Source organism: Mytilus trossulus, chromosome 8 (genome assembly GCF_036588685.1).
Source record: "Mytilus trossulus isolate FHL-02 chromosome 8, PNRI_Mtr1.1.1.hap1, whole genome shotgun sequence".
Classification (NCBI taxonomy): Eukaryota; Metazoa; Mollusca; class Bivalvia; order Mytilida; family Mytilidae; genus Mytilus; species Mytilus trossulus.
In genome coordinates this window covers 46,206,886-46,233,631 of record NC_086380.1, presented here as the reverse complement: position 1 = coordinate 46,233,631, position 26,746 = coordinate 46,206,886, and the positions used below count along the sequence as shown (strand labels likewise).

The window sequence follows — 26,746 nt, the reverse complement described above, 5'->3', positions numbered from 1 at the left end:
TAAAAACTTTTTGGGAAAAGATCAAAATACTATTAAATAAAGTTAAAATTTGTCATCATATCCTAAACTACAGAAATCTCATAATAGGATATAAAATCTGTGATATCAATTATTTAAGAAATTATTCATGGAGGCTTGAATATATATCGTTATTTTACCACGGGTTGGCCCTTTATGACAAATATTTTACCCTGAGCGATAGCGAGGGGTAAAATATCGGCATAAAGGGACAACCCGTGGTAAAATCTAGATATATTCAAGCCCCCATGAATTATTTCGATTCTAATAGGACAAATACGGCATTTTTTTTTTAATCGAAGCGCTCTATGTGAAAGCAAATATTTGCCTTTCCAATAAATTAACGCACTTTTAGATTGGCGTAACAGAATAAGTGACATGCTCAAACTATTTACAATAACGTATTTAGACGAATTTTAATGATAATTTACTTATATGTCTTCCATGTATAAAAAAAATGGGCTTATACCACATTTGAGCATCGTTTGTTTACGTTTCCTTGTTGTGATGATTTTCTGTATCAGAAGCGTGTATTTCCCTGTAAAATGCTTAAATTATAACGTCATCATTCTATGACGTCGGGTAGTTCATTCATAAAAAAACATATGACGTGGGAGTACGATCGGATTAGCCAATGCAATTTATTCACATTTTACTACGAGTGTGTACTCCAAGCGTTTGAAGGACGTCATGTTAGAATATGATATAAATTTCTTGGTGACACTCATAACTATTTCTTTCTACAAGTGCACACACAGTTCAAATTATAAAACTACAAATTTTGACGTATATGCCCTGTTCAAAAAGATTTTTGAACTACTTAAATATTTTGACACTTTCAGGTGGTAAACATGGTAAATTTTTGAAAGAAGTAAGCTTTTACATATAATTATTATTCTTGCATATGTGTTATATGCTTTATTAATTCAGCAATACATGTGTCTCAACATTAGTTAATCTTAAAACTACGTGTTGTGGACTTCGTCATGATCATGATAAAAGATAAACCCCTACTATCCTTGAAGCATCCTTGAAGCATCCTTCATTTGATATATCACATATTCATAAATATAAACTAATATAATAAACTTCAATTCGCAACCAAGTATGTACACCTACATAATTAATATATATACAAACTGCTTCACCAGTTAACTTGCCTCTATCGTGTGATCATTGATCAATAGGTTATGACCAGGTCAACTAGCATATATAAAGAGCCAAAGTGGTTCACGAATGTAATGTTTTCCGGAAATTAATTTCTGTAGCAATCTGTATACATAATATTGATACATAGAATGTTAATCTAACCATTTATTATCTTTATTAATTTACTGAACAATCTCCCTATTTGTTCAGTAAAACTAACACTACAGGGGTGCCCTGTCAAATACTGTAGACATGGTATTCCTTATAACAGCAATAGTGCAATAAATCAGATTTTAGATATAAAAAAAAATAATAATAAAAGGTTTATTATTTTCTTAAAACAATACAACTTTGACTGAAACTTTTGAAAGACTATTTACATTAGAAATAATCCGCAGCGCAAATAAAATGTTGTTTACTCGTGCATGGATAATCGTGCCATTTAAAATTGTCTTCACCATCCAATGCAATACAATTTTCATATCCGGGATTAGGCTGTCTTGTTCCCCAGTCGTTGAAATTCATGTCCATTTTACTATGGTCCCAAATCCAGGAGTAATTGTTCTCTATGTCGTTGCAACCAGTAAAGTACACATTCTCATTACCTAAAACTATAAAGAAAACAATATGTGTGCCAAAAAAATACAAAAACAGTAAACAAAAAATAAAAACAAAAAATAAATTTGTATTCCTCTCCTGCATTTGGAAAGTTCCTTGTCTTAATATGAGATACACCAAAAATTATTGGATTTTTAACTCGACATGTATAATCCTGTAATGCAGCTTTATCGTATAAAGTCGGTCAACGGGAGCAAAAGAGACGCTCTATCTGTAAGTCATCCGTATATACTTAAGTATCAGCTCAAGAAGTTAAGTCAGGAAATGTACAGATTGTAGGAAAATACTATCAATGAGAGTACAAACAAAATGCAAACTCGATCTATAAGTTATTATTAAATAGTTAATTACCCCTACCAAAAAAGCTACAGAAATGCAGCGAAAAAGAAAAAAAAAGAAATGTCTGATTACAGAATGGTGTCTGTAATGATTTTCTCGTCCTCACCTTTGCAGATAATTCTTACCTTGATTCTCACTTGCTAGCCCTTTCAAGTATACGTTTTCTTTTTTATCATATATCTCAACTAAATAACCTCCTTGTTGTTTACAGAAAAGCTAGAATAATAGAATAATGAAAAAAGCAATTGAGCAAAATTACAAAATGATTCTGTTAAACATAATTAGGCAAACTAACTTAATATTTGATATTGGCACACAATTCAAATTGTAACTCTTCTTACCACTGTTTTAATTTGATGCAGAGTTAATCAAAGAATCTGACATGTTGTAATGGCAATTCAATTTGTTCTATAGTGCTTTGGGTACATTAACAAATCAAATAGAAAAAAATACTTTGTTCTCAACTAAAGTGTGCATTAATTATTGTATGTACACTTCACAGTTCAAATGCAATCTTGTCTTTGAGTTACGATACACTAGTAGTAAATTAATCAACAACTTTTCCCAGACTTCGTCGATTCATAACTTCGTCGATTCATAATATGAAACAGAAAGTTGCAAAATTATCACTTCTTCATAAATTAAAAAAAAAAGTAAGTTTTTAAAATCAAAATAATTTAAGTCTTATTTCACTGGCATTTATTACGACTTTTTATACAATTGTTCCTTTTAAGACATGATTTCAAGGTCGAATTAAATTGGGTTCATTTTTAATTATTTGCATAAAGAGGGAATATATATATCGGATGTTGATCAACAGACTTGGTTTTCAGAGGCAGTTCAATACTGAATACTAATAGGATTTCTGTTCACTCTCCACATTATATTCATATTTAGGCACATCTCTCTTCGATAAATCTTCCTTTGTGCATTATCTTGAGAGAAACCGTATTAAATTTGTACTAAATAACCCGTCAAAGTTTGATTTGTCATGAATCGATTTAAAAGTAGACCAAACGGAATGCACAACTAAATTTTACAGTTTGTTTATATGTTGTACTGTTACTGTACTCATACATCTCGTTATTGTGTTATTGTGCCATAGTAATTTTTTCTATTTTTTTGTCTTTCATTTTTGGTAGAGTGCTTTGTCTATATTCCTGTTTGTACTTCTTGGTTATATATTTATTTGTTTTAAAGTGATTATCAAATATTTACCGCTGTACTCTTTTTTTTTCGTTTTTCGTTTTTCTCGTTTCGTCCCCGTCACTAGCTCAGTAGTCGAGATATCAATTATATTGTCATTTTAATAAGTTTCCTGTTAACAAAACTTTTAATTAAAAAGTAAGGATTTTCTTATCCCAGGAACAGATCACCTTAGCCTGAGTTGGCACAACTTTTTGGAATATTGGGTCCTTAATGCTCTTTATATTTATACTTGTTTGTCTATATACCTATTTGGGTGTCACTGAAAAGTCTTATGAAGACTTAACGCGCGTCTGGCGTTTTAAAATATAATACTGGTACCTTTGATAAGTATTTGACATTTTACCTGTTATGTCTATTTGTTTTGTTCACACATTGTTGTAAATGACAAACAACAACTATACAAGATTAACAAAGGACTATTAGTAGTTACTGATCTGACAGCTCCAGACCTCAATAAAATTGATTGAAATATTATGTCTTCGTTAAATAAAAATTAAGCACAATCCCTCCTGTCAAGGGGTTTAGTATCAAACCATCATAACATATACGAGGAGAAAATAACCCGTATTATGCCATAAACAGGTTTTAAAATAAATGTGTTTATTTCCGATGCAAAGACCCTGTGGGTGAATCAATATTATACAAAAATATTGCACTCTTAATTACCTGGAAACAGTATCGTAACTATATCCCTTCTGCATACGTCTGTTTTAAAGGTTTGGCTATATTTTGGCGTGAATGCCGACATGTTTGTGCTTTGTAAAGAATATTACCATAAAGTATTGGATGTGAAATACTTGATCGTATCAGGTGTTTGCAATGTTATCCATTGAAGTTATTTTTGTTTTCCTGTTAGCTAAATTCCTATTCAAATTGTCCAATATATCTCTCCATAGTTATTCCTTCCAAAAATATATATTCTACTTTAACTGTCTATTTTGGAATTATGTTATTTTCATAAAGGCATTCAATTTTTTGAAGGCATCCCTTTTTGGCTCCATTTTTGAAAATTGACAAGAAATTATTATTTTCATAGGTCTATCAGAATGACTTTGAACGACAGTGTCTGTTTTAAAAAGGTCAATTTGATTAGGCGTTAATGAACCTTTAACACGGCTCTATTGTTCTATCCAGTTCCTTTTATATTTTACTTGATGAAGATTCTAATGAAGTTTTAAAAGATTTATATGATTAGTTCTATATATCTTTTCTTATTCCACTGGAGGCAAAATTTATATAAGAAAAAAGCACCACCATTGACCTTGAATTTATAATTGCCAAATATGTTTTCTTCTACATGTAAAAGGACCTCTCATTTTAATTTCGAATCCAATCATAGACAGTATGAATGATATAATAATTAAAACTTTTCCAGCAAATGTGAGATTGATTTCCAAACCCCTATACTTTATTTTTTCTTACCCAATTTGATCGCTTACCATCCCATATTCATTTCTTAGAACATATGATTTGGTTGAATGTGTGGGGGTCGCCACCTGACTTAATACATACACTCAGTCTTTTCAAGATTCATTCTGGGCCCTAAGGTTTCTTCGTTCAGTTTTAAATTTTTAAATGTTTCTTCCATAGAATTCTCATTTGTATTAGGGAGTTGAGTATCGTCAGCAAACATATTTCGCTTTGTTTCAATATAGTTCCCGGTTCTAGTTGGAAGTTAAATTCTATATTAGGATTGTTTCTAATTGATGCTGCAAGTGGTTCGACGAATTGAACGAATTATGCTTACAAATGAAGAAGTAAACCAATTCGAATGAATACTCGTTTAAGCGTACATTATAAGCATTTTTACTAAAATCCTTATTTTTTTCCTCACACCCCAAACAAATCCATCCATTGGGCAATCAAGTGCTTTTGGTCCAAGAATAAGACCACATCTTCTTCATTTTCTAATTCACAAAATTCGATTATATCTTGCAATTATCTATTGCCTTGGAAAAAAGGTGTTTTTAACAACAAACAGGTCCAAACAATATCTCATATTCTAAATAGTGACCAATTTATATACAATTAGCGATAAAAAAAATCCAGAAATATTCATATATTTATTGGTACGAATTAATCCCAATTATAATTAAATAACGATACCATTTAGTTAATAGACTGAAATTTAAATAAATGTTAATTATTCAATAAAATTAACCACCCTTTTTCTTCTTAAAGGCGAATTTCCCCTTTCTACAGGTGAATTTCCAAGAACCCTAGAATAGGACGCCGTCAATATATATCAAACATATCCTTGTTAATTGATCTCGTTTTGTTTAAAACAATTTGTCCAATCAAATCTTCGTTGATCAGTAGGGTCAATCGAGCCGTGCAGATTATTTGACAAATACTGATTTGTTTGTTCAATATCTCAACCCTGATCCCAATGAAACTCGTTCACTCATGAATATCAATAAATATTCAAAATAAAAGAGAGCCGTGGAGTAGTGGTTAGGGCATAGGACTACAAACACAAAGGTTCCTAGTTCAATGCCCGTTCCGAGGAGAAAATTTCAGGGACCATTTTTCGGAATCCCTGCACTTTGCGAGTATGGTCTTGAGAAACGATAATAGTTCGTCGGAAGGGACGATAAATGGCTGACTCGTATTAAGAAAGAGAAATATCTCTCGTACGTAAAAGACACCCTTGAAGATTTTAAAAACGAGCAGGCAAAAGCCGCTACAAGAAAGCACAAGCACCAGCAAGGTGGAGAGGAATTAATATAAATTGCAATAACTTGTTTCACAATCCATCATAAACGAATTTTTAATCTAAAATAAATTATGATACATTTAACGACCATTGAAACCCTTGTACATCACGAGTTAGCCTGGTTTTTCAAAAAATTAACAGTTACTTTTACTATTGATATCAAAGTTATTGTCTTGGTCCTGAATCTGCCCTGAAAATTTTGCGGACAGGATCAACATTAATAAGTGTAATAAAATTATTAAAATAAACGGTACCAATTAATAAGTGTAATTGAGTAATTGTCACAACGAAATATAAAATCGGAGATCTTGTGAGTTAAACATGTTCTCTTTCAGCAGTTGTCAGGTTAAGTGGACAATAGATATGTAACACTCACTAACAGTCTTAAATAGACTTAGTGCTAATTCGTGTACTATTCTTCAATGCTTTGTATACTGACATACAAAAAAGTCATCCAGATGTCAATAGAAATTAAGACACTTGTCTGGTGTCCAACCTGTAGTCTTACTTTACTAACCTGTGCTTCAAACCAATTTTTTGTCGTTGAAGAGAAGTAGTAACACCTATTGTTCTTCTTATACTTTCCAATTCTGCAGATTCTTGTATTATCTAAATAAAAACGGTTGGTTATAAAATAAGACAAAATCCTTAAAACTAAACATTATTGTACTTAATTTTTAATTGCTGGAATACCAACAGTTTAACACAGTCATTCCACTGCGAATATAAACGCATGTTACGTTAGGGACCTTGCTAACCAAGAACTCATTTGATGCATGCTTGCCTATATATGTTATCCTGAGTTCTTTAAGTACCAACAACACAATTGTACTCTTAAATTCCCTACGACAAATATAACGGTTCATTTAAGTGAATATTTTTATTTGTTACAAGTTCTTTTATCTCATGCATCAAAAGAAAAATTTATCGCACCTTAGAAAACCTCAAATTAGAAATATTCGCGAATGTATTGTTAAAATAATTCGCTTTCAAAATATACATATTCTATTTAACTAATATTTTGCCATAAAATAACAATGTAGACTTTATTTTTTTCAAAAAGTAAACAAACGGCCTTCATTCTTTGTCTACAATAGAAATACTCACGAAAGGCAGTGATAATTTAACAAATGATCTGGATAAGCTCTTTGTAAACGCTGAGAACATGCACAAAGTATGTACATGTATTGGTGTATTACTTTCCGTTACATGAGAATCTCGAGAAAATTGTTTCATATGACTTTAAAGAGGGGCGAATGATACCAAAGTGACAGTGAAACTCATAGATTGAAAATAATCTGACAACGCCATGACTTAAAAAAAAATTTCAAAGAGACAAATAATAGTACAGAAGACACAACATTGAAAACTAATGACTAAGCAACACGAACCCCACCAAAAACTGGGGGGTAATCTCAAGTGGTCCGAAAAGGTAAGCAGATGATGCTCCATATGTGGCACCTGTCGTGTTGCTTATGTTATTATACAAAGCCGGAAAATAGTCTTATTCGGTAGGTCACATTCGTGAAAAGGGAAGGGTATTGTAGACATACAGAAAATATTCGGTATCATCTGTAAAACGGTTATTTCATAACGGTCAACTAACTCGTGATGACGTCCGTAAAATTTACGAAGGGATGATTACAACATCACCATTTGGAATTCTTGGTTTAAAAGCTTCCATGTGAAATCATCTCTCTTATCGAAAAGTTTTGTTTTCAACCGAACATCGTTGTCAATTTCTAGATTTAAGGGCATACGATACAGTTATGATCCTGTATTCAAGTTCATGAAAATTTGCTTATAGGCTATTTTTTACCTGATGAAATCAAATATGTAATAAAAAAATATACCTTCATGTGCTACTTTTTGAGTAAAATGAGGTCGAAATTTTGTATATTTGCTCGAAATTCAGATTTGTGGCCGTAATTTCTTTTCGAAAGAAAGACATAACTTTTTTGTTATAAAAGATAAACACAAATTGTTTTTTGTTAAATTATCGGTAATTTCTGTATTTCATAAATATCATAAAAAATATGCAATTTTTTATTCAGAAATAACTCATATTTATCAAATGTTCATGAATTGAGGAAAAAACGTCATTTTTTACTGCATGTTTATCAAAATTAAAAAAAATCCTCTATTTACAGTTTTATAAAATTTGGGTCACATAATCTCCCTGCAAAATGAAACAAAATGTCGTTTTGAAAAATAGGGGTCCATGAACTCGTTTTCAAATGAAATCAGTTTGAATGATAAAAATCAGTCGAAAAATGCATCTTTTCCCGATATGTCACAGGTTGACGTCGCGAAAATAACAAATTACGTTAGCAACGTCATTACCTTCCCTGTAACTGTATCGTATGCCCTTAAGTCAAGATATGAGGCACATTCGACTGTGTCTTAAGTATCCTGTATCTCTAGTTAGATGGGATAGATTTGTTCAACATAGTCACCAAATTTCGTATTATTCAGTGAAAGAATATCATCTATATAGCGGAACGTAAAGTTGAAGGATATTGCTAACTTCCTCCTCAGAAGTGCCTGTATGAAGTCATAAATAGAGTCAGTTTAGTCCAATGTATTCCCCAATCTACTATTTAGAACAAATACTTGATTATGTTGTTTCACAGTAAATTATATGATTATATAAAAAAAACAAATATACTAAACCTACCTTTAATAACACTAGTATTCTTGAGTTCATTGATCAGAGTCTTTGTATCTGTCATAAGATGTTCTTCTGTAAGATAAGATCAATGTATTTACAATACTAATTATATTTGCGAACTGAAATAATGACTAAAGAGATTGTTGAATATTGTCTGGTTTCGAATTTTCAGCGGAAATCTTGCGAAATTCAATGTTATTGTCCTGTCATATTTTAGAAATTGTAGTAAGACGTTCAACCTACATGTTTGAGTAAATCAGAACTTTAAATTAAGAGTTTATAATCTAAACATGCATAACATATCCTACCGGGTATTATGTTGCACAAATAACACACATTGCATATATAATTGCTTTTGAAGCACTATTTTGCATTCTTATTAACATACATAGAAACATTAAAATTCCAAAGTTTTTAATACAACGTCAACGTTAATAATTTACAAATTACGTTTAGTGCTTTTGAATCCAGTACATACATAAAATAACACAGTAAATTTCAGACAACACCATTTGCATAACAATACACACATACAAACCATGATATTCTTCATATACATGTTTAAAGAAATGAAAGACAAAGGAATATATCCACTAAGCAGTTGTAAGCAACATGCTAACAGTTATCAAAGGTACCAGGATTATAATTTAATACGCAAGACACGCGTTTCATCTACATAAATAAAGGCAACAGTAGTATACCACTGTTCAAAACTCATAAATCCATGGACAAAAATCAAAATCGGGGTAACAAACTAAAACCGAGGAAACGCATTAAATATTAGAGGAGAACAACGACATAACACCGAAACGTAACACACACAGAAACGGACCAAGCATCAGACAAAACACCACGAGAATAACAAATATAACATGAAAACAAATACATGAATTTGGAATAGACAAGTACCGGGCCACGTCTTATCTCAATATCTCAAAAATAAGAGAAAACACAAACGACTCAATGTTAAAATGCAACACACACATAAACGAACAATAATATAACAATGGCCATCTTCCTGACTTGGTACAGGACACTTTTAAAGGGGAATAAAAGTGGTGGGTTGAACCTGGTTTTATGGCATGCCAAACCTCGCACTTTAATGGCAAAGTTAAATATAACATTGAGATGACAACATAATATTACAGGAATACAATACAAATAAATAGGAGAACATATTAGACAAAGAAAAACATGATTAATAGATAACAAAAAGCATCAGGTCTAAAATTCAATACGCCAAAAACGCGCCTAATCCACACAATAATCAACAGTGACGCCCAGATATAAAAGATATATAAAACATAAAACTTAAACAGAATTTAAGCGATGAATAAGTACTAAAACTACGTGTAATAAGCAAATCATATATACAAACGGAAATAAAAATAATACCTTGTCTTATTCTGTTTAGTATATCATCAAGTATTGTTAGTGCCTCATCTAACCTCTCATGACTTGTAAAGCCTACAATACCCCCTGAAATGTTAAACTATGTTTCCTCATGTAAATAATATCTTTTTTATATATTCCCTATATTACATGCAAGAAACGTTGTTTGCTGTAATCTTAAATTTTGAACTAACTATGAATGAACCTAGATACTTAGTTTGGGATTTGGAGGATAATGATTTTTGTTCAAATGTTTCCCTTTGTCTTTCTATTTTGACATGGTATTTCGTAACCTTTGACTTATAGTTTCTAACTGTACTTATTTTTTTATCTTTTAAAACATTTTATTATGAAAATAAAATTTCCCAACGCCGACTCTAGAATCACTCAGATTAAAACAATTCAAGTAGCAAAAGATCACTTTTAAAACTGATGAATCCGAAATGTTTTAATGATTTTCCGTTCTTCTCTCTAAACACACGTTCACACTTAGTCAAAAGCTTTAACAATACTAATGGAACGTTTTAGTAAGCGAAAAGGTTTGATATGTGATGTTACCAAATTAACTTATTATAATGATCTTTATTACCTTCAGTCCCTAATATGCTATTTGATGTTTTCCCTTCTTTTCCTATAAAACAAAAGTAATTTTTCCAAAAAGTATTACCAAATGACAGACATGAACAAACGAAAACTACAACCTGACTTGTTACAGGCAAATAAAGGATGTGGCGGGGTGGTTTATGTTGTGAGAGCTCAACTCTCCCCTATCCTGGGACAGTAATAAAGCAACAAAACATAAGAACAAACGATAAAAATCTGTTGAACATGGCTTACTTCATTAGATCGATGAAAAAACAGGTTTTGATTGACGACCAAAACCGGATACGACTTGTACGCCGCAGTTTCCTGGGGCACCAAAATGTTGCACAATAATTTAACTCGATGCCAGAAATAGGATATGGACTTCAACTAGTTTTCATAGTTTTGAATTTAGCGGATAAGAAATAGGCTAACCGTTATCCAATAAAGCCGAGTTAATGTCAAATATGTTATTCGCAGATTTAAATGTTTATCAAATCAGAGTATTTACGTTGCGCTCGTTTGGTAGAAAGAGGGCAAAATTTAATTTAATGAAATCATTGCTTCGTCATGCTTCATTTGACACTAAATTTGACAGAAAATGTCTTTCGAGACAACCCTGTTAAATGTTTATCGTATCTCGACTTTACTATCTTTTGGTGTTTATCAAACACGTCTACTAACACATAAATAATGATAAGTGATACTGGAATAAAACCCTTAAAAAATAATTACAGCCAAATAGACCGCATTTAATATCATAAGTGTTGAATAAGAGATTGGAAGAAAGACATGTGTCTCCGCCTTTATCCGTGATTCTACACTCTCGTATTGTTTTTTCTATAAAATAATGATGTTTTTTTTCAAATCTGCTGATTTTATTATTTATCTATGAAAATATTCTTGCTTAACTTTATCTCTATCCTAATGTATTGTGTCGAATAGACAAATATTTTTTTTTCATGAATCCATGTATATAGTTTAATATCATATCAACCTTAATGAAATTACCTGTTGATTCTTCACCAAGAGCAAAAAAAATGTAACATATCCCCAGAACTGTCAGACATCCAACAATGAGAGCAGCAGAAATGAACAGTCGCCTACCATACCGTTGTAGAAATAGATGAATTCGACTCTGTCCTGGTCGGTCGTCTTTGTCTTCCATTATAAAAATGGTTACACACCTTATATATCCTCGTTCTTTTATAAGATATCCTACATCTATTACAACAATCTATGAAAGTGTCAAATGTCAAACCTTTCGATTTAATAGCATGGTAAATTTCAAGAGCAACACTATCTTATGGTTAAGTGACTGTCTAGGATCATTTAGTGGGATTTCCCTAAGATGATTGACAGTTAATTTTACAAAGATGAAAATTGGATATTCGGACCAGAAAGTTATCATCGATGATTTTAATATGCACTGCAAACATTTAAATTAAAAGTTTTTTTGGTAAATTTTGGTTTTGGTCGATTGAGTGTTGGAACTATGTTACGAATTAATTCCAACACATCCCTTACTTTCCATGTCATAGTTCTCTAACTTAAATAAATGTTGGATTTTTTCGGTTCCTAATCATCTACGCATTTTTTAATTTTAAACTTTCTTTCATTCTTTTCTTAGTTCTTCTTTACATTGCCAGATACTTTTTGCATGTAACTGTCTACTTGTTCAACTCGACAACATTTGAAAGCCATTTTCATACAACTAATGATATAATTTGCAAATACTTCAGCAGATGGTTATGAAATTTGTTGACTACTTTCGTAGCCTAACTTCTTTGCGAGCATGTAAGCAGTTTTCTGTATGATCACAACTTCATTTACACCACTGGGCCGATGCCACTGCTGGTGGAAGTTTTGTCCCCGAGGGTATCACCAGCCCGGTAGTCAGGACTTCGAGGTTGATATTAATATCAATAATATGGTCATATTTTAGAACTTTACTGTTTGCAAAATTTATGAATTATTCGAAATACAGAGGGTTTTATTATCCCAGGTATAAATAACCTTAATTGTATTTGGCACAATATGTAAAAGTTTCCCGTATTTAACCCAAAAAGAAAAAAGAAGGATTCCAAGTTGCATTAGGTGTAGAAGAACGAACTACAAAATTTATAAAAATGATATTTTCACCTTGTTTGACATAGACGGAAAAAAATTGTCTCTGTTCCGAAATCCAATATTTTCTATTTTTCTTTTCTTCATAAATCAGTCGTAAATTTCACAAAACGACTTCATCCGTTAATTTATCTTCTTTATTATTATACAATATAATATACAATTCAAAATAAACCTATCCTACTTAACACTAGAATTTGAAGTGTTTCAATTCTACAAGTATTTCTATGTAAGAGGATGATAATTTTACATAGTATCAATTTTATCACAAAACGAACTAAATTGGGTCATACTGGGAATGGTTTTTGGTTAGAAAAGGTTTGGTGGATAAACTATCAACATTACATTAAATTTATAAATATCTTATAAAAGTTGTGCATTATTACCTCAGAATTGTCCAAAGTTTTCATACATTTCTTTAATCTAAAAATCAACTAAAGACTCATCAGTGACGCGCACCAAAATTAAAAGATGAAATAAAGGACGAAGAGCAATCAGGACCCAGTAACTATTTCCCTTTATATTTTTGTTTACCAATTTTGTTGTTGTTGCAGCTATTCTAATAGTAAATAGATATAAATATAAAATTGAGAATGGAAATGGGGAATGTGTCAAAGAGACAACAACTCGACCATAGAACAGACAACAGTAGAAGGTCAAGAATAGGTCTTCAATGCAGCGAGAAACTCCAGCACACGAAGGCGTCCTTCATTGTATATCATTGTATATATTGCGATTTGTTTTATTGTAATGTTGTGTACAATAAGTATTCTAACTTTGAAATACGAAGTTTAATTATACTATTCCTAATGAAGCCATTATAGGCATTGATGTTTTTTTCTAGATGTGTCGTTAGCCTCTCATGTGGCCACGACAACGGTAAGTCAAATAGTACCTTCAAAAATACTTATAGTCCGTGTGAACCTTTGTGGCTAGTAATAACGACCGGCAGATTCTAAATGCCGGCACTGTTGATAATGACGTTTGTGTTCCTACCATTCCCACTGTTACCCACACAGTGCTTAGGTCAACATCGGTTCAGTTTCATTTTACCCTGGTATCTCTATGGGTTAAGATTTACCTGGTTCCTGATCCCAAGCATCGTATTGTGGCTTAAACCCAGGATTAATCCACAATTTTCTACATGAGAAAATGCCTGTACCAAGTCAGGAATATGATAGTTGCTATACATTTGTTAGAAGTATTTTTGCTTATGATTTTTCCATTTGCTTAGGGACTCTCCGGTAAGAATTTTCCTTGGATTTTGGTTATTTTTTCATTTAACTTTTTACTTTGCGTGCTTCGACTAATAAATCCGTGTCATGGTCTAGACCTCCTGGTCATGCTTTCTAGCTTTTTGGCCTATTGTGGTAATTGTGGACCAGTCATAACCCCTTTTGTTGATACTCCGACTACTCTGTAAATCCTTATCTAATGGTAGTGCTCCTGTCCCTACCTATTCTGATCGTCCCAATGCTATGTTGTATTCTAGATTCTTTAGCCGCCTTTGTAAGTTAGAGAATAACGCCAATAGTCTATCTCACCAGTAATGTCATACCCTCAAGATCATAATCATTTAGTGATCATGGGGACAGTGATTAGGATCTCATAACGTTTCACAACATTTTCTCCGGTTACTCCTACTACTTCAAAATACCTATTCCAGTAAGAATCATTTCTTCTGTTAACTACTACGAGAGCTGTAAACAATGTACCTTTCCATCTAGATTCAAAAAACCTATATGTACTTTCGATGCTTCCTGCTTCCTGGTCAATTAAAAGGCAATATCAAGTCACATACGAATTACCGTCAATCAAAATCTTACAATATATTATCAATGGGTCTCAATTTTCCAAAGTAATGTGATTTGTTTAAATTCTCCTCATGTTTAAGGAACTGCCGAACATTTTTTGTCTGCAGTAGCTCCTGTGCTGAATGCCTCATTACTTCCACCTGAAGTCAAGAATATAAGTGATATTCAGTTATTTATAATGTGTTCTATGGACAACACAATCCAAAAGATTAGAATTTTGGAGACTGCAATAGTCTCAGATAGTCTCAAAGATGCTCTTATTAAGTCTGCTTTAGACGATGAGATTTTTGGCTTGCCACTTAACGAGGTCCAAAACCTCAATCAAACCCTAAATCCACTAAAGGTAAACATTTCTTTTTGTGGTAGTATTTTTATTCTGCTGAATGCTCACCTTAAATCCTTCGAAATCTCTGTAAAGCAACTTTCAGCTTTCCTTTTATATTTTTAGAAAAATGATTATATCTCTCTATCATTACAGGTTATCGATTAGCAATTCTAGGACTATTTACTTGTCTGGTGGTATGGTTGGTTGTCTGGCGTATAGGCGTTTTGAGCTTTTTTTTTACCGAATTCAATAGTCAAACGTGTTATAATTTGATCACAAGATATGAAATTTGAGACAAAGCAGTCCAAGAATAACTGGACCGTCTACAAATAATTACGTTTGTCAAAACAATAAGGTTGTAATACCACAACACGATTATCAGACAAGACAAGACAAGACAATTTAATTCTTTAAAAACCACTGTATACATATCTAAACATCAACCCAACAGTGTTAGATCTGTAAATTTGCTTTCGCAAATTTTTGGTTCTTCCCTCGCCGGGATTCGAACCCATGCTACTGTGATATCGTGACACCAAATCGCCTGCACTGCAGCCGTCCCTCTAGACCACACGACCACCTGGGCTCTCAGAAAAAGAGCTTTCGGTGGGCATGTGTTACCTTTCCACGTCAGTTTTAATCTAGCGGCGTACTACAGTACATGATATATAAGGCATGAAGATGTTATTGTTTACAGATCAGCTAAATTATCTATAGTAAAGGATCCTACAAATTAATGTAAGATACAGTCACAGAAAATAATTATATTCATAAATACGTCTGAGTCAGTGACAACCCTACAACAGATGTATCCATCGGATCGCCATCAATGATGGTGATACATGGCTGTGTACATAATGTATATACAACTCGTCTTAACATCCACCCAACAATGTTAGATCTGTAAATTTGCTTTCCATGACCACCTGGGCTCTCAAAAAAGAGCTTTCGCTGGCCATTTGTTACCTTTCCACGTCAGTTTTAATCTAGCGGAGTACTACAGTACATGATATATAAGGCATGAAGATGTTATTGTTACAGATCAGCTAAATTATCTATAGTAAAGGATCCTACAAATTAATGTAAGATACAGTCACAGAAAATAATTATATTGATATATATATACATCTTCATGCCTTATATATCATGTACTGTAGTACGCCGCTAGATTAAAACTGACGTGGAAAGGTAACACATGCCCACCGAAGGCTCTTTTTTTGAGAGCCCAGGTGGTCGTGTGGTCTAGCGGGACGGCTGCAGTGCAGGCGATTTGGTGTCATGGTGAGGGAAGAACCAAAAATTTGCGAAAGCAAATTTACAGATCTAACATTGTTGGGTTGATGTTTAGACGAGTTGTATATATATATATATATAAGTACGTCTGAGTCAGTGACAACTCTACAACAGATGTATCCATCGGATCGCCATCAATGATGGTGATACATGGCTGTGTACATAATGTATATAGAATTTAAACTAAGTTTCCAAAGTTTACAATATTCACTAAATGTATTAAGGTGAGATTGAAGAGATTCAGTTGATTCAGCAAATAGAACTGTATCATCTGCATATGATAAAGCAAACAGTTTAATATAAATATTCATCTCATTCTCAATTTCTTCAGATATACTACTTAGACTTAAAACATCATGTATTTGTAAAAAAAGATTCCAAATCATTCAGATATAAGGAGAATAAAAAGAAGAGAGATTTTCTCCTTGTCTTACACCAATATTACAAGGGAAATAGTTTGATGATTGTCCATTATATACAATTCTTGATTTTAAATACTTCTATACACATATTGAATATAACGTTATAAATTTTACCGTCAATTTTGTTTCCAAGCAATTTCTTAAACAATCCATTTCTAAGATTCAAGATTTTATTTGAACACTCAGACACAGATACATGTGTAACATGAGTTCATACATAATAGCACTATATAAACACGACGAAGTAATTATGTGGTATTAATGGCATAGTTTAAAGATATAACAATAACATACAACATGGGTTTATTTACATTTTCAGAACATATTGGTAATGGTTTGATGAATGCAGAAAGTCGTTTATACAGTTGTACATTACATATTGAAAGAAGACCTTCCATTTTTTTTATAATTAGGGTTCACAGTGTAATAGCTTGGCAGAAACTTTTCAAACAATATTTTGATAAGTACACTTAAATAACAAATGAAATTCATCACCAATATTACTCTTACACAAAGTATATATTCTATCATGCCTCGGAAAATTTTGCCATCTGCCTGTTTCTATATAGGCAGACGCAGATTTGAACACCTAAAGTTTGTGATTCAAAGCCTGCAATATTCAGGAAGTTTTAGCAGGTATGTTTCTAAAGTAAAATATTTTTAAATATTGAGCAAAATTGTCCTCGTGATGAGTTTTCAATATCACTAAACCACTGTTACATACAAATTGATCACAAAGTATTTGTTTTAAGTACATTTTATCACAGTAGCCTGTTTGATTGGCAAAAATAAATCCATTGCCAGTATCGGTAAAAATTGCTTCTATACAATTTACCCATTTAAAGGTGTATTTAGATTTAGGCCTTAAACCAATCATTAGTGTATACAATAAACTGCATAGTTTTGATTCATTATTTACAGTTTTACACCAATATATAATCATTCTAATTTTCACCATACACTATTAAATGCTTTAGCAAAGTCTTTAAAGGCACAATACATTTTTTTCTTTTTACTTTTCATTAAATTAAATAACATGTAAATAACAAATAAATTATCTGTAGTACTGTTTCCATTCCTAAATCCTGACTGATTTTTACAAATAATCTGACAATCATCAGAAAATTTGTTTTATCTTTGTAATAGGTATATAATTTGCCAAAGCAGCTAATAATAGTGATAGGCCTAAAGTTTTGGGATCCAATTTGTCACCCTTGTTTTTATATACTGGTATAATATTTCCCAATAACCAAATCTCGGGAATAATGCCACTGTCAAATATAATATTAATAACAGCTTTACTAATATACTAGATAAAATATGAAATGAATGCTTTAAAAACTCATTTATAATAAAATCGTCACCAGAGGCTTTATTATTTTTCAGATTTTTTACTGCTTTTTCAATTTCATCTACAGTTATGGGCACATTCAATGACATGTTTAATCTATCTATCGTCGCTGTTATGCAAAAACCTCGTATCTAAGGTTTTGAAAATTTTACACCAGGCAGTAAAAACTGAAATCTTTTATCGCTTTTTTAGAATTAAATATGTATGTTCCTTTGTATGCCAAATATCTGATCTTTTAACCAATCAATTACCAAGACGAGCAAAACTTTCTGCTACTATATTGTATTTTCAAAGCTTTTCCTTATTCTTAAGCTAATATATTAGCGTTGCGATACCGAAATTGATTAAACTCTTCCTGTTATAATGTCAGCTGCCGGGCAAAGTGTTTTTCTTTTGAAATACGATATTTTCGCACAACATAATGTCTCACCAATCCGACTACACTTTTTCGTCATATGTCAGAATTCGGATTAATGATTGGTTAGAAGATCAGATATTTTCGCATACAATGGAACATACATACTTAATCCAAAATAATCGATAAAAAGATTTCCGCAAAAAATTGAGATACGAGGTTTTTGCATAACAGCGACGCTATATCGTTTTGGTTGTTTACATTTTCATCATCTTCATTTGCGCTACCAGCATTTAATGTTTTAAAATAATTTAACAATATGTTCATAGGTATATTCGGGCTTTTCTGGGTTTTTTTTACTATTCAAAATTTTCCAATATTCTTTTGGGTTAGTGGATTTCAAATTATTTATTTTATTTCTAAATTTTTCCCTATGTTTTCTCATACTTTTATCCATAGTCCTTTTATATTTTTTCTCTAATGATTTAGTTTCGGCCTCCTGAAGTTTAAATCGATTTCTTCTCAACTTTCCTTTATATGATTTTGTATTTTTCCTGGCTTCTTTAAAATCATCATCAAACCACGGTTTGGATACCTTCTTATATTTTTTAAATTTGAATTAAGTTTTTGCTGGGTATATGTGCCAAAAGTACTCTTAGCTGCATCGGTTAGTAAATTACTTATACTCTCAACTGCGGTATTTATGATTATTTCATTTATTGTTGCATTATCAACCATATTTACTAGTTGAGTCAGTATTTCGTTTACTCTTTCTCTGTCTATATTATCAATAAAGTCTCCCAGTCTTTAATCTTTTCATGTGATGGTTCATCTACAACCACTTTATTTTTAACTACTTCGGCTTTAACAGTTTATGATAACGGATTATGTATATCCGAAAATAAAGTATTCGTTTCTAATATAGAGAAATTTTCGATAAGTTTGAGAAAACATGGGGAACATATATTATAATCCAAAACACTAGCATTTTTACAAGTAAAGTGTCCACTGTTATCACCAACTCTACATTAACAATAAGCATATTGTTGTATTTACAAAAATCTAATAAATAGTTACCGAAATTATTCTTTTTAACATCCATGCTTTTCCTCTTGATGGGTACACCTAAATTATGTAATGTATTACTACAGGTATTTTCAATGTCTAACATCCCCGAGAATTCATCGTATTCAAGATCAATAAAATCTGAATATCTGCTAGTTCTAGAATTGAAATCTCCCATAAGACAAATGAAATTAATCAGACAGATGGTCCTTCAAAATATATTTCCGTTGGAACGCCTATTACAGGACGGATAATTTGATTTTCCGGGGAGAGACACGGAAGCAGGAGGTTATTTTGGGGTCGGAATACCCATGTTCAGCTATGTTTAGTCAGATTATTTTACATAGATATAGGAAGATGTGGTGTGAGTGCCAATGAGACAACGCTCCATCCAAATAACAATTTAAAAAAAAGTAAACCATTATATGTCAATGTACGGCCTTCAACACGGAGCCTTGGCTCACACCAAACAACAAGATATAAAGGGCTCCAAAATTACTAGTGTAAAACCATTCAAACGGGAAATCCAACGGTCTATTCTATATATAAAAAAAAAAATCAAAATTCATACACATTTATTCCCTCCATTTTTATGCAGAATATTTTCTATAATTTATAATAAAAAAAAATGCGTTCTTAACAATTCGTAATATAAATTTCCACCTCCATACCAATTATCCGACCATTCTGCCCCTCCCCCCCCCCCTTTTCTGGCCAAAAAAGTGTGCGAATAGTCCTCTTCCTAAAAGTATACTTAAAATCGTATTTTTGATATACAAATGATATATTATACTGTCTGTAGTTAAATTAACCTTCATTTGCCATTTTATCTAATGAGATATTTTGAGTACAATCTTTAAAATCCTTTAGTTAAATGTACCTTTCATTTGCATATTGGTGCACTTAAGCGTTAAGAAACGTAAAAATGATAACCATCTCCAGATTCACAGGTTATGAAAACAAGTAAAGTATGTCAAAAACTCATATGCCATGCTGATTTCATTACTTTAATTGATTGTTATACAAAATGATTTTATTTTGACTAATATTAAATCAATAATTAATTTCTCTTTCCATCCTGCGAAAACTTCAGAATGATCATACCATCAGACAATTAATTGTCTGCAGCCTTAGATGCAGGTGTGGATAAACCAACTGAATGGTAAACAAATGATGAGGGAAGTAACTTGACGTAGAATAGCATTTGTCTGTTGTTATTAACTATGGCAATGATGGATAGTTTAGCTGTTGAGAGAAGAATTGTTGTGATTGCTGTGGACGATAGTGACCATTCGGAGTTTGCATTTAACTGTGAGTAAGATCATTTATATAGTTGTGTTATACAAGTTAAAGACAAAAGAATTATTTATTTCAAAATTTTAAAGAAAATAAGCAAATGTGTTAAAACTTGGTGTTAAGAAAGTAAAAAAGGATAGTTTCCGTACTTTTTCGGGTACTGATGAACTTGAGTTTTAAACTATGTAATTCTTGGTTAGTTGATTTTCTGAGATATAAATATTTAAAGTACCGTGGGACTAGAAAAGTAGCATTTATTACTGTAGTTTTTGTTCTCTAAAAAATGTTTAACAGACTATGTCGTAAGTCTATAATTTATAAAAAAAAATCACGTATTTTTTACAGTGTAAAAGGGCATGTACGTCGAGCAGTCATTATAAGTAGTGTTCCTCTTTATGAAATACGATTGTGATTTAAAAAAATAGTTCTGCTACTTTGACTCTTTCTAACGAGGGTTTAGTTTACATTTTATATAGAAAATTATATTCGCGTTTGTTATTCGTGAAGCTGTTCTCTTTCTAAATTTATAAATAATAAGATAATTAAGAATAATGATATTTCTTTAAAAAGTCGCGTTTTTTAATTCTATGATAATCAAATCTCGACTATTAACAAAACTATTTATTAGTTTGAAAAATATCTGTCTTCGTTTTTAGAGAGAAAGAGTAGATTAAGATTATGTTGCTTTAAATTTAATCATTGCTTCATCATCATATTGGTTATCGAATACTTTTAAAATTTTAATACATGATTCTTCCCGTGGATTCTTCGCAAAACTATTATTTTCGGGGAGGAATTGGAGTGGTAGATAGTTGTCTTTTGTAAGTCATGTAGATTTTTATAGTTAGACAAAATAATATTCATAGACGGTCAAGTTTTAATCAATATACACAAAATACTTCGCAGCAACACTAACACAGATGTACGGTGTTATTTTTGTACTGTCTTATCTTTGGCACTGAGAAAGATAGTATTAATCATATTTCGCTATAACTGTCTTCGAAATTTGTTAACGTTTTATCAGTATTTACAGAAGATTGCATGAAATAGCTACAAATTATCATATTTTGTCATTAATTTTCCATGACCAGACAGACTATGATTGTTTTCAATAAATACGCTATTCAAAAGCAGTCCGGGTGTTTACACATAATATCGATGCAATAAGATATAACTTTTTTCTCCCACAAATGTGAAAGTTACTTTTATCAATGAAAACTAAAATCACAAAAATACTGAACTCCGAGCAAAACTCAAAACGGAAAGTCCCTAATCAATGGCGTGATAAAAAGGTCAAACATGGTCATAAATGATAACATGTTATGACCTGCTTCACTTATAAAGAGGAGATAGACGACACCGTTGTCTTCTGTGACAGAGATCATTACGATCAACCAATCCATAATGGTGGCCGTAAAACCATCTTTAAGTCATGCATGATTTATTGGTTATAATTGGCTGTGAACTATTGGTAACTGTCGGTAACTGCGAGTACTCTAAGATCTGTACTTTGTGTCTTGTTTTGTTTTGAGGGATGTTTTTTTTTTTGTATCGTTTTGATGAGTGTAGCCCTTATCAACTATTTTTTATAGTTTATTCTTATAATTTAGTATCACATCACTGTCCCAATTTAAAGGGAGGGGGGTGAGCAAGAAAACATGATGAACACTGCAACATTCTATAAGTGCTTATCTCAAGTCAGTAGCCTGTAATTAAGTGTTCATCTTTTTTCTCTGTATCACATATTTGTTTTTAGATATTGTTTGCATAGTATGTTATTTGTTTGAGCAGTAACGGTAGGTTCGGCGCTTTCAAACATGTTTTACCCCGCCACATTCTTTATATGCAATTCAGGAGCCTGCAATACATTGGTTGTTCGTTGTAATATTTGTTTTTCGTAATTTTTTTTTTTTAATAAATTATGTAAATTTTCTCAATTGAAATGTTTCAAATTTTCATGTAAGAGCCTCTTATACGACGGTTGGGTTTTTTCTGTTATTGTTTGAAACCTTAAAGCTTGTCTATAATTCCTGCCATCCATATCATTTGAACTTAGATGGGTTGGGTAGTTGTCTCGTTGACAATCATACAATTTATCCTTTTTTAGCTCACCGAGACCGACGGGCCCCATTCGAGCTGATGCCATCACTTGGCGACCGTCGTCGTCCGTCGTCATCTGTCGTCGTCGTCTGTCATCGTTAAGTATTTCAAAAATCTTCTCCTCTGATACTACTGGGCCAAATACCTTCAAACTTTATGAATGTTCCTTATGGTATCTAGTTTATAAATTGTATCCAAAGTTATGATCCATCAACAAAGCAATTGCTAAAAAATAGTAAAACAAAACATAGGGGTCAAATGCAGTTTCTTGCTTAAAAACTAAAGTATTTACAGGAAATCTGGCTGGAGTAAAATGTTACATAAGTCAAGATCTTCCATACCTAAAATTTTCAGACAAATCAAACAAACCAATGTTGGGTTGCTGCCCCTAAATTGGTAATTTCGTCGTCTGTCGTCGCAAACTATTTGAAAAATCTTCTGAAACTACTGTGCAAAATACCTTCAAACTTTAAGTGAATGTTACTTAGGGTATCTAGATTATAAATTATATCCGGAGATCCATTAACAAACATGGCCGCCATGGCTAAAAATAGAACATAGGGTCAAACGCAGATTTTTGCTTTTATCTCAAAAACTAAAGCATTTAAATCAAATCTGACATGGGGTAAAAATGTTAAACGGTTCAAAATTTACAAGCCCTGAAATTTTCAGACAAATCAAACAAACCATTGTTGGGTTGCTGCCACTAAATTGGTAATTTGAAGGAAATTTTGCAGTTTTTGGTTATACCTTGAATATTATTGAAGATAAAGATAAACTGCAAACAGCAAACTTCTTTAGCAAAGTAAATAAAAATTACCAAAATTGTATATTGATCCCTTAAAAATTTATTGCCCTATAAATACAAGTTAACACAATTTGTTCAACATGTTTGCTTACATTTAAAAATATTTTCTCCTCTAAAAACTACTGGGCCAAATACTTCTAAACTTTAACTACATATCTTCCTCAGGGTAACTGGTTTAAAAATTGTATCTGAAGTTTTAATCTATCAACAACATGGCCACTGTTGCTAAAATTAAAACATAGGAAACAAATGCAGTTTTTGGCTAATAGTAAAACAATTAAAACATTTCAGCCTGTGCACTCTTGTTCAGATAGTGTAAGCTATTGGGAACTATAATTGGTTTATGGAATATCTTTATAACTGAGAAACATATACATGTACTTTAGATGCAAATTCTACTGTAATTCTGCTACAGATAAATAGAATGTTCGCAGAGGGATGCGTTCAACTTAGTCACAAAACTTTGAGATGAATTATTTATTGAAAGAAAATCATCTATTTAGCAGACTATATATATAATGTGAGGTGAAAGTTTCTTGTAATGATGTCATTTGATTTTATGTCTAATCTAGTGCGTTGAATTATCTGTGAACACGCGTTTAAGCTATATGTCTAATTTACAATTTTTCTCTCGATTTATAAGTTCTCTTCAATCTCTGTTATTTCCATTCTAGTATATACATTATACAGACATACATCAAATGAGACAACTACAACAAATACATCAAATTATATGCATAAGACCATGTTTCTCCTGGTTTTTTCTTTTTAACTAACCCAGTTTTACCATGAACATAAAATTATAAATTGCACATTTTAAAAACAAATACATATCGCTCGCTCCAATTGTAGAGCACCCGCCTCAACAAATTTCTTTTCAAGAAAAAAATACATTAAAAAAAATCTCTCGCTCGTCCAATATTTTTTGGACTGAGCTTTTGTCCGAAAAACTTAAAATCAACCTGGAGTCGGTAACGTCATTGTTTCACTATAATTGGTTACTTTTACTTTCTTAAAAGAAGGACTTTCCCCTTACCATCTACCATTCATTTAATGTTGTGTTTCTCCCAACAAACATGTTTTCAACAACAATACAGGACAATTTTTGTTCAATAAAATACAGGAACAAGTATTTTTTGTTTGGTAAATAAATGTGTATTTCGTTATTGTCATTCTCAAATATTTTGGTATGTCTGACGTGCGTTACGATAACATAAGACTTCTCTGTGACGTCAAATTAAAAATGAAGTAGTATAAGTAAGTAGTACATGTTTGCTTCAAAATCTTTAGAACAATTTTCGTTAAGATTCAGCTGATGAGCTCGTCAAATTCATTTTGTGAACCGTTTCTATCAATATTGTCCTCGTTGTGTTCTCAATCTTATTTAAAATACATTCACACCATCATCTTCGGAAGGTTTGGCCAGATATTTTTAAAGGTACACTTTACATTTTTATTCATTATAGTATTTTCGTCTTCTGTGTGCTTTAATCTGATCGTGTGTTTATCTTATTTTAGAAGATCAGATAGACTGATGATTTAGTCTAATCATTCACCTTTAGAAAGTACCAGATAACTTGGCATCAACAGATATTTGTTTACGTTTGTGAATTGTTTTTAATTTGTTAGTAGGAAAATACAGAACTTTTGTAAACGAACTGATCATACGAAAAAGTCTTCTACATATTAAACTGAAAAAATAATGTAAATATTTGAAAAATATGGCTAATTGTTTACTTGCCTCATAGATTTGTGTTTGAAGTTTAGCATGTATGTTCTACATAATTCTGTTTTACTCTGATGCTACAGGTGTGTCTTCAATTGTACCATTAATATTTATATATATTAGGTATTTGCACTAAACAAATAAACTCCATACACCAATTTATCATCATCATGAAAAATTACTGAATGAATCCGAAGAAATGTTGACCCTCGTTTTCCTTTTTATTGTTATGCTGCTGTCACATTCGCGGTATATCAAACATTATTTCATGACATAAACAAATGACGTTAAGTTTGCACTTGTTTTTCTATTGTAATCCTATACGCCATGGCATTTTCTTAAATATTTTTTTTATTTTTTTCTTGAAAAATACGTGTATAACCATGAAATGCGATATCAAATACTGCCCATCCTCAGTACAAAACAAATAAAGCATGCACGCTTATACAATGTGTATTTTTATCAGGAAATATATTGTAAAGCAAGAATACTATTTAAATATATATATATATGAAACAAACACATATTTAACATTTATAAATCAGACATGTGCATTGTACCATAGTATAGTGTGTAAATATGAGAGAATTCAATATGGAATTATGTTCTTCTTATGTACATAATCGCGAAACAATTTCTTCGGGGGCAATATTTCATAGAACACTATTTTGCTTTACATATTCATAGTATTAACGTTACCATTACCATTGAAAAAATGTAAGTTGTATGAGCACCAGAAAGGAATATTTCTTTGAACTGTATCCACTGATTTTCGAATTTCCAAGTACATTTTTCACCTGTTCACTATTTGAATGCACAACCCTATTTATAAGATAGAACGGCAATCAATATATAATTAACAAATTAAAGCAATTCATTCAAGCACGTACACAATTTTATACATCACATAAATATGAATATGATCATTATTACAGTATAATCGATTATATTCCGTTATATTCAAGTGTCTCTAATAAATCTATTAATTCCCTTCCATTTCGTTAAATTGAAAACGTTTAAAAAAGCTCTAGTTTAATTTCATCATATTGCATTTTGCTTAAATATGCAATATGATGAGAAACAAGTTAACAACACCAAAGAGGTTATACATGTATAACCTCCTTGATAACACTTATACAAATTCTGTGACTAGTTTTCAATAGTTAACTATAAATATTTTCGGATTGGTAGTAAGTAATGTTTTTTATCTTTTTGTTAGTATTTCTTTCTCTTTTTTTGTTCTTTTTGTACTTCGTCCCGATCTGCTGAGATAAACCTTGTCAGGTGTTTTTTGACATTCTGTTCCTGTTTTGTGTTGAGGAGAGTTTACATACATGTTGACCTAAATAATGTGATTCAGATTCAATATT

The 26,746-nt window shown here is 31.6% G+C and overlaps 1 protein-coding gene across 2 annotated transcripts; it reads right to left on the bottom strand.

Annotated features, from left to right (window-relative positions):
* Positions 1 to 1,471: 1,471 nt before the first annotated feature.
* On the bottom strand, positions 1,472 to 12,017 carry LOC134681035 (perlucin-like). 2 transcript variants are annotated; one of them, XM_063540410.1, is made up of 7 exons: positions 11,706 to 12,017; positions 10,702 to 10,743; positions 10,116 to 10,187; positions 8,727 to 8,792; positions 6,567 to 6,658; positions 2,250 to 2,340; positions 1,472 to 1,778 (listed from the first exon to the last, which is right to left on the bottom strand). In XM_063540410.1, the coding sequence occupies exons 1-7, from the start codon at positions 11,860 to 11,862 to the stop codon at positions 1,549 to 1,551; spliced, it is 750 nt and encodes a 249-aa protein (XP_063396480.1). In that variant the 5' UTR covers positions 11,863 to 12,017; the 3' UTR covers positions 1,472 to 1,548. The 2 variants fall into 2 exon arrangements, with proteins under 2 accessions (XP_063396480.1, XP_063396481.1); XM_063540411.1 differs by lacking the exon at positions 10,702 to 10,743.
* Between the last annotated feature and the right edge of the window lie 14,729 nt (positions 12,018 to 26,746).

Bases quoted from the DNA above. Each gene is read 5' to 3' on its own strand.
- LOC134681035 (XM_063540410.1), bottom strand. From the start codon at position 11,862: ATGGAAGACAAAGACGACCGACCAGGACAGAGTCGAATTCATCTATTT. The intron at 8,793-10,115 runs GTATTATTTTTA...CTTATCTTACAG, and splicing joins ACTAAACAGAATAAGACAAG to AAGAACATCTTATGACAGAT. The intron at 1,779-2,249 runs GTAAGAATTATC...TTTTCTTTATAG, and splicing joins GCTAGCAAGTGAGAATCAAG to TTTTAGGTAATGAGAATGTG.